The sequence below is a fragment of the Saccopteryx bilineata genome, chromosome 2 (assembly GCF_036850765.1).
Source record: "Saccopteryx bilineata isolate mSacBil1 chromosome 2, mSacBil1_pri_phased_curated, whole genome shotgun sequence".
NCBI classification, from domain to species: Eukaryota; Metazoa; Chordata; class Mammalia; order Chiroptera; family Emballonuridae; genus Saccopteryx; species Saccopteryx bilineata.
The window spans coordinates 114,469,801-114,488,830 of record NC_089491.1 but is presented as its reverse complement, the minus strand read 5'-3'; the positions used below and the strand labels follow the sequence as shown (position 1 = coordinate 114,488,830).

Genomic DNA, 19,030 nt, shown 5'->3' with positions numbered 1-19,030 from the left:
TTTCTTTGTCTTGTCTGATTGCTCTGGCTAGAACCTCTAGTACCACATTAAATAAGAGTGGAGAGAGTGGACAACCCTGTCTTGTTCCTGATTTAAGGGGGAAAGCCTTCAGTTTAGTGCCATTTAATATGATGTTAGCTGATGGTTTATCATATATGGCCTTTATCATGTTGAGATATTTTCCTTCTATACCCATTTTGTTGAGAGTCTTAAACTTAAAATTGTGTTGTATTTTATCGAAAGCCTTTTCTGCATCTATTGATAAGATCATGTGGTTTTTGTTCTTTGTTTTGTTGATATGGTGTATTACATTAACCGTTTTACGTATGTTGAACCATCCTTGAGATTCTGGGATGAATCCCACTTGATCATGATGTATTATTTTTTTAATATGTTGTTGTATTCGATTTGCTAGTATTTTGTTTAGTATTTTAGCATCTGTATTCATTAGAGATATTGGTCTGTAGTTTTCTTTTTTTGTGCCATCCTTGCCTGGTTTTGGTATGAGGGTTATGTTGGCCTCATAAAATGTGTTTGGAAGTATTGCTTCTTCTTCAATTTTTTGGAAGACTTTGAGTAGAATAGGAACCAAGTCTTCTTTGAATGTTTGATAAAATTCGCTGGTATAGCCGTCAGGGCCTGGACTTTTATTTTTGGGGAGGTTTTTAATGGTTTTTTCTATTTCTTCTCTACTGATAGGTCTGTTTAGGCTTTCTGCTTCTTCTTGACTCAGTCTAGGAAGGTTGTATTTTTCTAGGAATTCATCCATTTCTTCTAGGTTGTTGAATTTAGTGGCATAAAGTTTTTCATAGTATTCTACAATAATTCTTTGTATATCTACGGTGTCCGAAGTTAAGTGGTTCACTTGGGCTCTCTCTTGTTTGTTCATATATGCCTGAAGCGATATGAACTTCCCTCTTATCACTGCTTTTGCTGCATCCCATAGATTCTGATATGTCGTATTGTCATTTTCATTAGTCTGTATATATCTTTTGATCTCTGCACTTATTTCTTCTTTGACCCATTCATTTTTTAAAAGTATGTTGTTTAGTTTCCACATTTTTGTGGGATTTTTTTCCTCTTTTTTGCAGTTGAATTCTAGTTTCAAGGCTTTATGATCAGAAAATATGCTTGGTACAACTTCAGTTTTTCTGAATTTGCTGATGTTGTTTTTGTGGCCCAACATATGGTCAATTCTTGAGAATGATCCATGTACACTGGAGAAAAATGTATACTCAGTCACTTTGGGATGAAATGTCCTGTAGATGTCTATCATATCCAGGTGCTCTAGTGTTTTGTTTAAGGCCACTATGTCCTTGTTGATTCTCTGTTTGGATGACCGATCTAGAGCCGTCAGTGGTGTATTGAGGTCTCCAAGTATGATTGTATTTTTGTCAGTTTTTGTTTTAAGATCAATAAGTAGCTGTCTTATATATTTTGGTGCTCCTTGGTTTGGTGCATATATATTAAGAATTGTTATGTCTTCTTGATTCAGTGTCCCCTTAGCCATTATGAAATGGCCATTTTTGTCTCTGAGTACTTTTCCTGTCTTGTAGTCAGCATTATCCGATATGAGTATTGCTACACCTGCTTTTTTTTGGATGTTATTTGCTTGGAGTATTGTTTTCCAGCCTTTCACTTTGAATTTGTTTTTATCCTTGTTACTTAGATGAGTTTCCTGTAGGCAGCATACAGTTGGATTTTCTTTTTTAATCCATTCTGCTACTCTGTGCCTTTTTATTGGTGAGTTTAATCCATTTACATTTAGTGTAATTATACTTGTGAGTTCCCTATTGCCATTTTATATCTTGCTTTCTGTTAGTTTTGTGTCTTGTTTGATCCTTCTCTTTCGTTTTTCTATCTTTTGTTTTTATTTGGTTGTATTCCATACATCTTTCCCCTGTTGCTATCTTTTTTATCTCATGTGCTTCTGTGGTGGTTTTTTCAATGGTGGTTACCTTTGAGTAATGAAAAGGGTCCCTACCCTGTTCATTGTAGCGAACTATTTTGTGAGTACTTTTGCACTCCATCGTCCTTTGCTACTGTTAATCTCCATCTTCTCCCCCTCTTTCTTTTTGTTGTTGTCACAGTTTAAATTTGGTTTTATTGTGTTCTTCTTGGAGCTTTTACTTGTGGCTCTGTTTTTTTTTGTTCTTTGTATCTGATTGGAGAACCCCCTTTAGTAATTCCTGGAGTGGGGGTTTTCTGATGATAAATTCCCTCATCTTTTCTGTATCTGTGAATGTTTTTATTTCTCCTTCATATTTGAAGGATAGCTTTGATGGGTATAGTATTCGTGGCTGAAAGTTCCTCTCTTTCAGGACTTTAAATATTGGGGTCCACTCTCTTCTAGCTTGTAGAGTTCCTGCTGAGAAATCTGATGATAATCTAATGGGCCTTCCTTTATATGTTGTATTCTTCTTTTCCCTGGCTGCCTTGAGAATTTTTTCTTTGCTGTTGGTTTGTGTCAATTTCATTATGATATGCCTTGGAGTAGGTTTGTTGGGGTTAAGAAAACTTGGAGTTCTGTTTGCTTCTTGAATTTGAGGCTTTAGTTCTTTCCACAGGCTTGGGAAGTTCTCATCTATTATTTGTTTGAGTATGTTCTCCATTCCATTTTCTCTCTCTTCTCCCTCTGATATACCTATTATTCTTATGTTATTCTTTTTGATGGAGTCAGATAATTCTTGTAGGGCTATCTCATTTTTTTTAATTTTTGAGTCTCTTTCTTCTTCTCTCTGTTGTGCCTCAAGTTGCTTGTCTTCTATTTCACTAATCCTCTCTTCTATCTGACCTGTTCTATTAGCTAAGCTTGTTATTTCGTTTTTCAGCTCGTGAATTGAGTTTTTCATGTCTGTTTGATTTGTTTTTATAGTTTCAATTTCCTTGGACATATATTCTTTGTGTTCATTGAGTTGTTTTCTGAGCTCCCTAAATTGCCTTTCTGTGTTTTCTTGTATATCTCGGAGGATTTTTAGTATTTCTATCTTGAATTCTCTGTCATTTAGCTCCAAGGTTTCCAATATATTAAATTTTTTCTCCATAGATTTTTCCTCATCTAGCTGTGTTACCTCTCTTTCTTTTGTATCCATGATATTCGATTTTCTCTTCCTTAATGGCATCTGAGGGTGGTTTTGTTGATAGTATTAATGAGATTTAATAAAGAATAAAAAGTTAAAAAAAAACAATAAAAAAAATAAAAAATCGAAAAGAGTTGTTTTTTTTAAAAAAAAATTAATAATGAAATAAAGAAAAATAAAATAAGAATTAAAAAAAGGAAATTATTCCCCCCCTCCTTTTTTCCTCTCCTCTCCTCTCCCCTCTTTTTTGAGAAAATCTTGTGGGGGACTGTGAATTATAACAAACAATGCCTGTGATGGAGGGCCTGAATTGGGGAAAAGTAATAAAGGGGCAAAAAAAAAAAAAAAAGGAAAGAAAAAAGAAAAAAAAAAGAGCGTATGGACCCACAAAAAGGAAATAAGGAAAAAATTTGGGTCAAGAATAAAATGATTTGCTTTTAGGTGTTGGTTGTCTAAGAGTTATGATGAGAGGAATAAGAGGAAAACGGAAAAATGGGGGGACAAATTAAAAAATTACTATTGTATTTAGTGGAACAAGAACTAGATAATATGGAGAGCCAGGGATGAGAGCACTGCTAGTGAGTTAAAAAGGTGAAGTAAAAACCCCCCAAAATGCCACAAACATAGGTTTGAGTCCCAGATAAGATAATTTGTTTGTTATTGAGGTTTGAATGAGAGGAGATGTAAAGGAGAAAGGAAGAAACTAATATAGAGGGAGAAAAGAAAGAGAGAGAAAAAAAGAGGTAACCACTAAAAGAAGAAAAAAGAAAGGAGAGAGAGAGAGAGAGTTAAGTGTTTTGGAGTGCAACCCTCATAGAGAGAAAGGAAGAGAAGAGAAAAGATAATGGGAGATGTAACACTTATGGGTAGTGTAGTTCAAGGAGAGGAGAGAGTAAGACCAGTAGAGAGTTAATCGGCCAAATTGGAGGAGGAAAAAAAAGTATCAAGAATGAAGATAAGAGAAACAAACGAACAAATATAATAAAATGGGATAGGTTATAAAGTCTGCAGATTATTCTTGATTTTGAGAGGTTATCTTCTTGCTTTTTCTTTTCTCTCCCTCTTCCTGGTCGGTGACTCTGTACCCCGGGTTCTGCCCCTTTGGCACGCTCAGGTAGAGGTTTGCAGTTGATAAGTCTCTATGGCAATGTCATGTATTGTGCTTTAGTCTCGTTGGCAGTCGAAGCTCAATAGCATTTATAGGCTCCGACAGTGAGAGAGTCCGTGTTCCTGGAGCCTTTCTCCTAGTCTTTCCTTCCTTAATTAGTAGCCTGATAATCCAGCTATGGGGTTGCTGCTGCCTCTGCCTGGATAGTAAGAGGCTCAAAGAGCTGGCAACTCCCCACTCTATTTCCACTCAGCACAGGGCTCTGGGTAAGGCTCAGTCAGTCAGAGCTGCTAGCATAATCAGGCGGGCTTTCTGCCCACTCAAAGACCTCTGGCTCTGCCACTCTGTCCGGTAACACAAGCAGGCGCCCACTTCCGGGGCGCTTGGAGGAAACTCTCACTCACTGTCTGCGACCAGGATATCCGGCCAGCAGTCTCACGCTCTGAGTGAAACCCCCAACCGCAGGGAAAAGTTGTAGCGTTGGAATTGAGTCTCGCTCCGTCCCCGTGCGCGGCTTTTGCAAGGCGCTGGGGTGGCCCGAGATTCCGCTTTTGCCCACACAAAGGCCCCTGACTCTGCCCCTCTGTGCGATAACACGGGCGCGCACTGCCGAGGCACTCGGAGGAATTGCTCACTCCTTATCTGCGTGCGCAAACCAGGATATGAGGCCGGCCGCGGTTCCCTCTGAGTGAAACACCCTCCAGCACGGAAAATCTCCACCGTTGGAATTAGTTCTCACTCCCTCCCATGCGTGGCTTTCCCAGGAAGAAATTCTCGCCCACTAACTGCACACCGACCAGGAGACCGGGTAAAATGGCCGCTCTGCTTTTCTTTCTTTGTTTGGGTTTGGCGCAAGTGTTAGCTTGTATTGCCCGGGTTGCCACAGGATCAGATTTTCCTCGGCTTGGATCTCTGTGCCACAGCCTGGTTCGGCCGTTTGTGCTGCGGCGGCCTGGATCTATTCACCCCCTTTGCCCGCCTCAGTTTCTATATTCACAGTTACCAGAGAAAGCCGCCCTGTTTAGGTTAGTGAGGAAGGAGGAGCATTTCTTACTCCCTATTTCCTTCGGGGTTTGGTTATATATTTAGCCAATTTTTCACTCAATCATACCTTTGGGTGTATTGCGAAGCATCTGGAAGCTCCAAGTATAGGTTTTTCTGTTTCTGGTTGAAGATCTTGTTGAGTTTTGGGGGAGATTTATCGGTATCGCTTCCTACCCCGCCATTACTCTGACGTCATCCCTCTGACTTATTTTACTAATGGTATATATTCTCAAGATCTGTCCATATTGTTGCAAATGGCAGTATTTTATCTTTTCTTATGACTGAGTAGTATCTTATTGTATATATAAACCACATCTTTTGATTCTTTAGTCATTTGTTAAAGAACACTTTAGTTGTTAAACATCTTTTCTTATGTTTTCATATGTGAGAATCTTACCTTCAGATTCTCAATTATATTCCATTGAGCTATATGTCTACTGTTATGCTGATGCCTTACTGCTTTGCTTAGTGTGGCTTTATAGTAAGTTTTGAATTCAGGAATTGTGAATCCTCCACCTTTGTTCTTTTTCAAGATGATTTTGGCCATTCTGGGATCCTTGAATTTCCATATAAATTTTAAGATCAGATTGTCAATTTCTGCAAAATAGCCAACACTAATTTTGAAAGGGATTGTGTTGACTCTGCAGATTAAATTCAGAAGTATTGCTATCTTAACAATAATAAGTCTTCTATTTTTTAAAATTTTTTATTAATTTTAATGGGTGACATTGGTCAATCAGGGTACATAGGTTTAGAGAAAACATCTCCAGGTTATTTTGACATTTGACTATGTTGCATACCCATCACCCAATAATAATAATAATAATAATAATAATAATGTCTTCTGATATATAAACATGGTTTTCCTTCCATTTTTTAGGTCCTCTTTTCATTTTTTCAATAACATTTTATATTTCTCAGTATATAACTCTTGCACTTTTTTCAAAGTTTATTCCTAAGCATTTTATTCTCTTTGATGATATTGTAAATAGAAGTGTTTTCTTAATTTCACTTTCAGATTATTCATTACTAATACATAGAAATACGATTGATTTCTTATTTTGATTTTGTATGATGCAACCTTGTGGAACTCGAATATTGCTTTTAATTTTTTGTGTGGATTCCTTGATGTTTCCTCTACATGAGATCATGGTATCTACAAACAGAGATTTCTCTGCAGATTGCAGAATTAATTTTTAAAAAGTTGGGCTGCACAAGCAGATGCTATAAAAAAAAGATGAGAAGTTGTATATTTTTGGATAATTCACATTTTAGTTGAGTTCTATAGATTGTTACATTGTGTCATTTTGGATCTTTAAAGTAAATGAATATATTTAATTTAGTTGTAATATTCAATGCTAAAAGAGTTTTTTGATAATTGATTGCTCAAAGAGACAGGAAGTTAGCATTGCATTGTGTTACTTAGAAAATATTTTGTGGGTGTTTATCAGCTAAAATTCAAAGAAAGATTTCCCATTTTAGAAAGAATGGTTTATTTATTGAGACTTATTAATATTTCTTCAACATCATCTTTTTCTTAACTAATTATATGAACTTGGAACAACTAAACTTTGGAACTAAAATTAGAGCTACCCTCATTTTGTTCTTTTGTTAAAAGAGATACAGCCTCCTCACCATGAGTGTCAGTCAAAACAATACCAAATCCCCAAAAAAGAGTAAAAATTAGTCATACTTGGTTACAAGACAAAGCACTACTATTTTTTTCTTTTGTAGAACAAAATTACCAGGGCTCTTCAGGGTGTTAATGCTCAGACTTCATTGATATTTGAATAAGACTCAAACTAAATATAAACCATAACATTTTCTATACCTGGCTAAGCTTGGCTTCCCCATTCTAAATTTCCAAACTCTTGTCCAATATGATCCCCAGTTCTCCTATTTTCAGAAGGATTAAAAAAGCCATCAGAGCACAGTAATTACACATAACATTACCTAACCAGTTCATTTGCAACCATTCATTCATACAGACAAAAAGAGTCACTTTCCAGCCCTGGCCTGGTGGCTCAGTGGATAGAGCATCCATCCAGTAGGTTCAACCCCTGGTCAGGACACATAGGAGGAGCAATTAATGAGTGCACAACTAAATAGAACAACTGAGTGAAACAACGAGTTGATGCTTCTCTCTCTCCCTCCCTTCCCCTCTTCCTTCCTCTCTCTCTCTCTCTCTCTCTCTCTCTCTCTCTCTGGAAAAGGACAAGATAGGACATGAGGCTGGAGAAATACACAGAGAATAGATGAGAAAGCATCTTATGTCCAAGGATAGCTATTTATTTTAGTATTATATTTGCCGTGCTCAAACATCATTCTGGTGAAATCTAGAGGAAAACATATTGGACTAGGAAATTTTAAGTTAAGAAACCTTACTAGGGAGCTACTGCAAAAACAAGAGTTAAAGAGGGCCTAAGCTAATTCAATTTCAGTTTACCCCAAGAGTCAACCTCATGCCGCTTCTATATTCCATGTGTCCACTAACTTCTCCAAACTCAGAGATTTTAAGTTAGTTTTAAAAACTCCTTGACCTACAAATAATCATGGAAATGCGCAAACATTTTAAAAATCTTTTTACTGATTGACTGATTTTAAGAGAGAGAATGGGAGAGAGAGAGAGGGAGAAGCTTCAGTTTGTTATTTATGAATTCACTGGTTCCTGTATGTGCCCTGACCAGGGATGGAACATTTATGGCATTATGGGGACAAACCAACTTAGCTACTCAGCCAGGACAGAAATGCACAAACATTCAGATACAAGGTTATTCATCTGAATTCTTGCCTACAATGGTGAAAAACTTTAAACAACTGAATGTCCAAAAATAAGGTCTTGTTTACATAAACTATGGTACATCTCTACAATGAAATATTATAGTATTTGAAAATAGTGTTTAAATAGTGTTTGAAGACATGAAAGACATTCATGATCTAGTTAGCTAAATAAAAATCAAGTCATAAAAGACTATATAGAGTAAAAAAAATAATCTAGATTTTGCCATATATGTATATAAGTATATGAACTTGAAAAGGATATACAGTATGTAATTAGCACTTATTCTAAGTGTTGATATTATGGGATATTTTTCTTTCTTTTTGTTATCTATATTTATAGTTTTTCTCTAGTGAACATGCATTTTTGAAACTGAAAAAAAGTTATTCATTTTCATGGTATGAGGTAAGAATTTTAAAACTTGAGCTATGAAAAATGTTCCAACTTAGATAACCACTGACTTTGCATATGAAACACTGCTAATGACTCTTCACTAACCAACTTTCCCACCTCGCCTCCTTTAAATATTTATCAGTGTATATGCCTTATAGCTTCCACACAGCCACCACACATGCATAGAATGAGGTAAGAATTAACATGTGATCATTATTATTTTAATCATTCATATATGTGTATTATATACTAGGCTGGAAATGCTTATGTCTTTTTGCTTGTTTAACTTTTATAATGTAAATCGATCCTGTGAGTTTAGTTATTATCCCCATTTTCAGATTAAGGAGGCTGGGGCTGAAAGAACTTGAGTGTAGCATTGATTTAAACTCAGATTCCAAAGTCAATGCTTAAAGAACAAATGTAGCAATTTCAATTGATGGGTTTTTCATCATTTTTATTTTTACTTTAAAAATTAAAAAAAAGTGTAGTAAAATTGCTTATTTTATACATACATACAAGGTCAGCTATCATTATATGAATTCAAAATTTTTTTATGTCATCACTCAAAAGGGAAAGCAACAGTCCCCCTAATGATGTAAGTGCTTTCACGCAGGGAAATCAATCACTTCCCCACCAGAAGTGTTCTCTGCGTTTTCTGATGTGCCTCCTGCTTTAGAGTGAAATTCATTGATCTTCTTCCTGGGCCTGGGCCTGGTACCTTTCACACTTTTTACATTTCTCCCCTACAGAATTTCCTTTGGGAAATTTTACTTTGGACGATCACAATACTGAATCTTTCAGCATTTATGTCACATTTAACTTTCCAAGAGCTTTGAATTTAAGTCACAATTTAACTTTCCTAGCCCTCCATATCTTTTTTATTTTTACCCTTTCATCTGTCAAGTGATCCAGAAAGGGCATTTGTACTATTTATAATTCATTCAATAAACAGATGATGAGGAACAGCAAACTCTTCATTAAATACCATTATCCTTGGACTTTAAAAGTGATAGAATCTGGAGTTCTGAAGAACCATGTAGGCCAATCAGTTTACACTACTGATTTCCCCCTTATTTGAATGAGTAAGATCTATGTTTTTCTTTTTTTAAAAAATTAGAAGACACCTAGAAAACTTAATTTGTGGACAAATTGAATGAGCAAAACTAAATAAGAAAAATCAAATTGGGAGGTAAGGTTAAGCTCACCTTGACGATCCAACCAAGGTGTGTGATCATTATGATTATATTGCACCAGGAGGGAAGGTTGGACCAGAGGTCTTAGACTTATAACACTTGTATCTGGGGAGGATGTCAATATTAAACCTCTAACTTCTCACAATGTAGAATTAGATGTGTATACTAATAAAGACAGCTCTGAACAAATTATGTGTATTTTTTCAGATCAAAAAAGAATTATGATTGGAAAAGTTCTCAAAGATCAAATCTGCTTACATTTTGTACTAAATTCTTCTTATAACCTTTTGATGCATATTTTTCTGTTCTGGTTTCAAATGCTTCAAGACAAGAGGCTGCCACTATTTCTCACTGAAACTTAATTTCATAATCCAGTAGTTTCAGAAGTACTACAGTTTCTTCCTGGACTACAGGCAGAATGATCGTTTGTTTCATTTTATTCTCTGACTCTCATCTCCATTCTTTATTGGCTACTAAATGAGGTGCCAGGCTTGAAGCCTAATTGTTCTCAATAGCCAATGTCCTGCTAAAGGATCGGTCAGGTCTGAGAATTAGAGCCCATGGCCACGATGCTGGAATGTCTATCCCTTCTGCCTAAATCCAGCTTCTAAAGTCCAGCACATAGTTCCAACTACCAGGTAAATACATACCTAGTTTTGAGTTATTATAACCCTCAAATGTAGTGTTCTTGTATTTTTTTTTTAGCTTTTTTTTTTTCTTTCTGCCTCTTGGTCATTAGTAGCAGTGATACAGAATGAAACAGTTTCAGCAGAGAGCTGTTTACATTCTCTTGCTGAAATCGCTCTGTGGCCCCGGTCCACAATATTTACACACGTTTTCCTTTTTACTTAATTGTAATTAGCTTGCTGTTTATTGCATTCCTTTTACCTTTCCTTAAGAATTTGCTTTTTCCTTCAATTGTCTCCATTGGTATCTTTTGAATTTCCTCCCTCTTATTTATTTTTTGGCATAAATAATAATTGGTGCTACAGTGGGAGCTTGATAAAGCTTTTTATTATGTTCCCTTTTGTCCAACAGCAATCAGGAGGCATAAAAAAAGTCTAAACAGTTTGTCCAGAGTTACACAACAGAAGAGAAGCAAAGTTTTTAATAAGGGTTTGTTATTAAACTCTTTTAATAAGAGTTCTTAGTTTTCCACATTCTATTTTTCTTAAAGGTTCAGGTCTCCTAATATTTCTGTTGATTTTTTCCCTCTAAATGTTTTTTCCTGTGTCTTCATTTAAATTTTCTCTTAAGTTCTCGCCTGACCAGGTGGTGGCGCAGTGGATAGAGCATCGGACTGGGATGTGGAGGACCCAGGTTCGAGACCCTGAGGTCGCCAGCTTGAGTGCGGGCTCATCTGGCTTGAGCAAAGAGCTCACCAGCTTGGACCCAAGGTCGCTGGCTCCAGCAGGGGGTTACTTGGTCTGCTGAAGGCCCACGGTCAAGGCACATGTGAGAAAGCAATCAATGAACAACTAAGAAGTCGCAACGCGCAGAGAAACTGATGATTGATGCTTCTCATCTCTCTCCATTCCTGTCTGTCTGTCCCTGTCTATCTCTGCCTCTGTAAAAAAAAAAAATTTCTCTTAAGTTCTTAAGTTTATTTTATTTTTAAAATGTCTTTTTCATTCTATCCCCACTTCGTACAATTTTGGCTTATGGGAACTGGAATAAATTTACCTTTTCTTATTTCAATAAAGTCATGAGTCAGTGATGCTAGTTAAAACTTAATATTCCCATACGTATAAAGATCATCACTTCTCTAGATCACTCAGTAAATTGTATTAGAATTATTGATAGTTTATTTTTTGGGGGAAAGAAACCTAGATGATTCTCACCTTTATCTCAAAATAAATTACAAATAGATTAAAAGATTGACTTTTAAAAATTTTAACTTCCAGAAGTTAAGTGATATAAGAAACCACATAGGGAAAGATAAATATGTTTAACTGAATAGAAATATACTTTTTAGAAAATCCTCAGTATTTTAAGACAACAATAAATTGCCTATTTGCAAAAGATATTTTTGATAATTAATATCTATATAATAAATATATTAATGTAATAATAGAAACATGAAGAAAGAGCATGGACAGATAATTCTCAAAAATAAGAATGGAAAATGAACAAGTCACATGAAAATATATTTCTCTCTAACCAAAGAAAGAAAAACTAAAAGAATAAAACACTACTGTTACTGCCTATAAAATAGCAAATTTAAAAAGTCAGTTTAAGTGCCAGTGAAGTTTATGTGACCAAGTGATTTTAATCCCTTTTCTAAAGCTTCTAAATTATACAAATTTTCTTCAATAAACATGCTGTTTTTCATGAAAAAAATAACATTTTAAAATATATATGGATGTGTATTTAATCTCTTCTCTCCAACTACAGACATGACTAGGAAGTTTCCAAATTTTTAAGTTGATTTTACTAATACAATTTCCTAATTCCAACCATATTTAAGTAAACCTAAATATTGTTTGTTCCTTGACAATAAGAATTAACAAAAGCAGAGATTTTAGATAATGACATCTTATGGAAATATTTCATAGGCAGGAAAAGAGAGTACTTACTAAGACAAGGGCTGTTTCACGGAAAATGCTCTCTGTAAAGTCAACAACCTGTGCAAGTTGAACTTTGTAATTGAATTTTGAAACATTGTCTGAGGCATGGAGGTGAAGCACTCTACAACTGTTTAGGGTTGGGAGGACATGGATTTGCCATAGCAAAGGGAAATTTTAAGATAAAAAGTAATCAAGAAGGATATGTTTTTCTTTAGTGAAAAATGTGTAGATTCTATCCATTGATTTCCAAATGTTAATTTCAGTATAAACAATTTTCAAGGTTTTGTGAAGATCTCTTAAAATAGATCCTTTAGAGAAGAAGGTGAGAGTTATGTAAGACTTTATTCATTATTACTTAATTTTAATCATAAACATAGCTTTTTATAAGCCTTTTACTTACCCTATCTGGTTAATCCTTATGATAACTCTCTGAAGTAAATACATTTATTTATTTGTTTTACAAAAGTGGAGGAAATTGAGATGAACCAAGGCTAAATAGCCTGACCAAAGGTCCACCACAGGGACACAGCAGAGGCAGGATTTGTGAGTCCAGATGAATATAAATATTGAATTTTCACCCCTGAGTACTGTATTGCCTCCACATTAAACCTCAGTAATCTTGACCTTCCTCCCAACAACTGGCTTCAACTCCATGGAGGGAACTGTATAGTCTAACATAATTTGCCCATCCTACCCTCGCTTTTGGATGACAAAGCAGACAGAGCTTGGGTTTTCAATTCTAAATTGGATTGAATCTTTGCTCCACTATTGTTCTCCCAAATTAGTTATTTCTTCACCTGTGAAATAGGTCGAAGTAATGCCTCAGATAACTGCTGTGAAGATTGAGATACCATATATGAAAGTGCTTAGCACAGTGCTTGGCAAATAATGGCTGTTTAATAAATGCTAGTTTCCTTTCTTCTCTTGAGAGACAGAAGTCATTCTTCCTCTAGTAAGTTAGTTTGCATGAAAATGTTTTCTTGGTTCTCAGTTTACCACAGAACCTTGGAAAATTTACTCACTAGATCAAATGAACCTTAGGCATGGAACCTCAGAGGCTTTAACCCCAGGCTTGGGCAGGGTAGGCTTTAAGACAAGACAAAAGCTAAAACACCTAATGTCCTGAATTCTCTCTTTTCAGGATTGGAGCATTTTTACTAATCTTATCATTTCTATGATTCTTGCTCTCTCTCTCATCTCTCCTACATAAATGTGTCCTCCAATTCCAAAAACTGCTTATATGCCATTTCTCAAAGATGTCTTATCATTTCTTATTTCCATGCTTTTTCTCCTGCCAGGTGTTCTCTCTCTGAAATAACCCTCATTCTCAAGTGCACCCACTGAACTTTTACTTTTTTTTTTTTTTTTTACAGAGACAGAAAGAGAGTCAGATAGACAAGGACAGACAGACAGGAATGGAGAGAGATGTGAAGCATCAATCATCAGTTTTTCATTGCGACACCTTAGTTGTTCATTGATTGCTTTCTCATATGTGCCTTGACCGCAGTCTTTCAGCAGAGCGAGTGACCCCTTGCTCGAGCCAGCGACCTTGGGTTCAAGCTGGTGAGCTTTTGCTCAAACCAGATGAGCCCACGCTCAAGCTGGAGACCTTGGGGTCTCTAACCTGGGTCCTCCGCATTCCAGTCCGATGCTCTATCCACTGCGCCACCACCTGGTCAGGCTGACTTTTTACTTTAAAGGCCCAACTCCAGTGCCTCCTCCTTTATATTAATACATGTGCTCTGAGCACTCTGAATGGAGAAAATCACCTATTAAACCTCTGTAGCATTGATTGTCTTTCAGTTGACAGACTGTCAATACTTTTGTCTTTGAAACTGAAAATTGACTGAGTAGAGTAATAGTTTAATATGCTGTATGATTATCCACCCCTTAAGCAGCCTATTTCAAACTTTTACTAAAATGCTTATGAAACAAACAAAAGCCGGATTCTCACAAATACACTAAAACTAAGACTAACAGACAACCTATTACCTATTATCAGAATCAGTAAGGAATTTCTGCCAATTTAGAGGTCAGAAGAACTGGATTGAGAAACTTTAGAAACTACTTTCCCACTAAAAATAGATTAAAATTCTTGACCTGAAAGCAAAACCACTCTTTGCTCCTCTTCAGCTATCAACCTTTTATCCAGAAATACAGGGGCACCATCACTCACCACCAACACACACACACACTCTCACACACACACACACACTCACACACACACACACACACACACACGGAAGGGGACAAACATCCTTCTAACAGGTAGGTGATATTTTAGGGCTATCCAGAATGCTGTCCAGTAATCCTTCCTGTAGTGATATGCAAAAGAGTTAAAATACTAATAGGAACTAAAAAAGGTTTTTCAAGAGCATGCCACAAAAATAGCAGTGATGTCAATATTAATTTTTTTTAATTCAGATATGAAATCAAACATAAAATTAATGAGAAAGTATTCATGTTGGTAAAACTTTACAGTGAAGATATAATTATAAATTTCTTCAAGAAATACAGTATCTAAGATATATATATATATATATATATATAGTTAAGACTAATAGTAATATAAGGAAAAATAACAAACACAATTGCTGTGAAAGGCTCACATACAAATCTCAGCCTTTGACCAAACCAGTAGGAAAAGAGTAAGTACAAACACATAACCATCAAGTTAAAGGAGGAATTAAAACTACAACTACAAACCATTCAGAATCTAATAAAAATGACACCATACATCAAATTCTAGAATGGCACCAAAGCTGCAACCAGAGGCATACACATAGGAGGAAGGAACTGATATGTTTTTGTTCAATGGGATTTTTTGTTCTATGTTCTAATAATTTTCTATTGTTTACAATTAAGATCTAGCCACTTGAATAATTTCTGATGTAGTACTCTATAATAAGATTGTAAGATAGCATTCACAGGAAACAATATGCTGGGCCTGGTATCTACTTTTACTGCCTTTACTCCCATTCGTTTTACCCTGTTTTACCCTGTTCTCTCTTTCCTTGGGACACCAACCACTTGGCACCATATTTAATCACCTGACATATACTGAAGGCCCCTTTAAATTTAACAATTCTTGGGAGCACAATTTCTGACTTTTAACCTCAGTCTTGCACATGCCATTTTATAGTTACTCTTTGGTTCCACACAGCTAATGTTTCTGCTAAGAGGCACTCACACATCCTATCCAGCACACTAGGAACCCTTATAAGCTGAAAGAGCCTTACTTCTCCTCCCAACGAAAGGAGAGAAATGACGGAGGGAGAAAAATATTGTAACTCAGAATAAGGGTCTGTGATCCCTATGGTCCTTTATAAGTTTACCACAGAGTTAAATATATATATATATATATATATATATATATATATAAACATATGTGTGTAAATGTAAACATGTATATATGTATATATGCATATATACATAAATGGAAGATGCAAATGCTATTCTTTCGACATTCACTCAGAAGTTATAAAAAATACACATTTAAAAAATTTTAATTCTATTTCAATGCCAATAATTTAAACTAAAATAAAAGGATTTTTTTTCCCCTCAGAGCTTCCCATGGCCAGTAAAATCACGACTACAGAATATTTATGTCAAAAATATTAGATGGTTATATTATTTATAAACTAGACTCTCAGGCATACAAAGTTGGTTTATGTTATGTCTGATTCCTTAATTCAAATATGATGTTTATTTTTTCTAAAATTTTTATTAATATGATTAACCATCCTATTATTTCCATAACAAATATATCCATTAATAAATTATAGTTCATTTTCTCAATTCAGAGTTATTTCCAACAATAAAATGTTTAATTTCAGCCCTGGCCGGTTGGCTCAGTGATAGAGCATTGGCTTGGCATGTGGAAGTCTCGGGTTCGATTCCTGGCCAGAGCACACAGGAGAAGTACCCATCTACTTCTCCACCCTTCCCTCTCTCCTTTCTCTCTCTTCCCCTCCTGCAGCCAAGGCTCCATTAGAGCAAAATTGGCCTGGGCACTGAGAATAGCTACATGGCCTCTGCCTCAGTCAGTAGGATGGCTCTGGTTGCAATAGAGCAATGCGACAGATGGGCAGAGCATTGCCCTCTAGTGGGCTTGCCAGGTGGATCTCAGTCGGGCGCATGCGGGAGTCTGTCTCTCTGCCTCCCTGCTTCTCACTTCAGAAAAATACAAAAAAAAAAAAAGCTCAATTTCCTGTAAAGAGACTAGGATAGTTGCTATACTCAACTATGGTACCATAAGAGAAAAAGGTATTTGGTCCTTATTTCTGTAAAGGTGTTCACTAAACTGTATGTATACACAGAAAGATAATTTTGTGTAACCAAAGTTATTCGTGTTGTGTTTAAACTTAATAACATTCTTCTCCAATGTAGACGAGGGTCCAATGTATCTCTTACATTGGACATGACTAGTTTGGGAAATGTTGAACCTTTTGTGGCTATACCAACCCCTCGGGAGAAGGTAGCAATGGAGTATCTACAATCAGCCAGTCGAATTCTCACAAGATCACAGCTAAGGGATGTCGTGGAAAATTCACATTTACTCCAAAGTGAATTCATGGTAAGCCTGTTATTATTCACCCTTTGTTAGGTATTTTGATAAACGAGGCAACAGAGGCACATACTGAAATGGCATGACCCTCCACTGAACAATAAACAAATGGTTACATTTCACAAGGTTAAGTACAAGGGTTTTAGACCCACCCGGAAGCTCATCAACTATTGATGTGTTCAAACTAGAGTGTGATAACTAAAGTAAGGCAGAGCATATAGGAGATAGCCAGACAAAGAAGTGGCGAGAGGAGCTGGGCAGCGAAGAGCATCCCAAGAAGGAACAGTCTTGCTGTCACTGTTTGGGGAAGTTCAGGATGACACCCCAGTGTTCTACCCTGAGCAACAGGATGTTCTTTAATAAATTAAGGAACACAGGAGAAGATCAAATATGGCATAATAAATGATTGTGAGTTTCAGCCAAAAAAGATGGTGACTCATCAGTGTTGCCAGTGATAACTTAGTTCATGAAAACACAGTTCTACTCAGAGAGCATGTAGATAGATTAGACCTTTTTCGGTCTCATTGTTGCCTAAGAGTAATATCTATGCTATAGATCACTTTGCATCTTAAATCAGTGGTACATCTTAAGACATAACTGTTTAGAATAATAAATTCACCATTCAGATATCATTCCATTGAGATATTTGCAACTATCCTAAATGGTGAGAGATCCAGCAGTGGGTTAAGACCTACTATTAGCCTCATCAATGACTATTAAGCATTTAAAATAAAATGCAAACATGCAGTTTTTTAAAGTAGACCTTGTAGTGTTATATTTTATATATATAAAGAAAATGAGACTTAGAGAGATAATGTGTCCAGTCAGTGATCACACAAGTCGTCAAAGATACACCCATTATTCTTTTCCAGAATCAGAGTCTTTGTTCTTTAAGATAAGCCCTTGACAGAACCCGCTTCCTTTAATGGAAAGATGGGGGGGCCAACAAGGAGAACCAAGGAAAGAGATAATGCTGGAAGATGACAAACTGTCAATGTGAGCCAGAAACAGGAAGGAACGTGGGAGGAATAAAGTTATCACCTACTCGTGGCTTTGCCAAAACAGACTGACCTCTTTGAAATCACCAAACATGAATATATGGTTTCTACTGACTATTCAACAATTTTGCATATTTTGGTAACTTGGACTGAGAATTTTGTTAGTTAGAGCAGAGAGTAGGGATAAATATTTTATTTATCTAGAATAATACGATTTTAGGAAATGATATTTTCAGAGTATACTACTCCTTCTTTATAGACCAAGTCTCAAATTCATAATGTAGTCAGGCTTTTCTCAAGTTTTTAGTTGACTGAAAACTAAGACAATTTGAATTAATTTATAGATAATTTCTTTCCTTCAAATGGATATTAAGTTTCTGAGTTATATTTTCCAGTGGAGAAAGTTTAAGTAACAAGAATATTATTTTATGTGATACAGAGATAAAAGTTATTTTATTTCACATTAACCTTATATTAACAATCCTTTGTGAAATATTAAGTTAGAGAATGTAGTGTTTTGTATAATCAAGTACTTAAAAATTTGTCTCAGCCCTTTTGAAAATAGGCTTATTGGTCTTTTTACAAGCCAGCAGAGATGCTCACCTTTTAAGTCTAATGTATTTCCACATAACTACTTCTGCTCTAATTGTTCTCTCTCAGTTATTTAAGGCACATGACATATATTCTGACTGAGAAAGAATATTTATATTTTTTAAGTGGGAGAAAACAGTATCTGAATACTGTCTACAATAGGAACAGTTCAATTATAAAGCATTCTTTAAAACCAAAAAAATAAAAATAAAAAAATTATACCATCATCACTTGAATCAGCAAAAAAGCCCTTTCCATTTATCATTCACGGAGGGAAGTTTTAATAATCTTAATATCTATAAAATGGATATTACCCTTGAGCAACAATAAAACCAAAAAAGGTCTAATCCAGTGGTTCTCAAAGTGCCTAGAAGATATCCAGGTGCACCCTATGGTAATCTAGAGAAATATGTGCCTGTTGGGGACCAACAAACCAACAGGGTTTTTGGAGTTTAGATTTTTGGGAGACAGAGGTGTGGGGAATTGGCTGTAAGCTGACAGTCTGCCCAACCCCCACCTCACTTGTCTGATTAGGTTGCAAAAGGCTGTTAAGCTGTGGTGCTGGATTGTTTACACTACCCCCCATGTTCCCAGGAAAGACTGGAGGTTAGTTTCTTCTATCCTTTGTTTGGTGTAAAGTTAAGATGATATGTATGGTGGGGGTTTTGGATTGATGATTAAACATAAGGAATTGTCTCTTGAAGCCTTTT

The 19,030-nt window shown here is 35.9% G+C and overlaps 1 protein-coding gene across 2 annotated transcripts in view; it reads left to right on the top strand.

The window, feature by feature from the left end:
* PTPRR (protein tyrosine phosphatase receptor type R) overlaps positions 1-19,030 on the top strand; it is a 299,896-nt gene that overhangs the window by 222,898 nt on the left and 57,968 nt on the right. For both annotated transcript variants that reach the window (XM_066257665.1, XM_066257666.1), the window contains one exon: positions 16,554-16,740. In XM_066257665.1, coding sequence (XP_066113762.1) covers positions 16,554-16,740 — 187 coding nt within the window. The remainder of the gene's footprint in view (positions 1-16,553; positions 16,741-19,030) is intronic.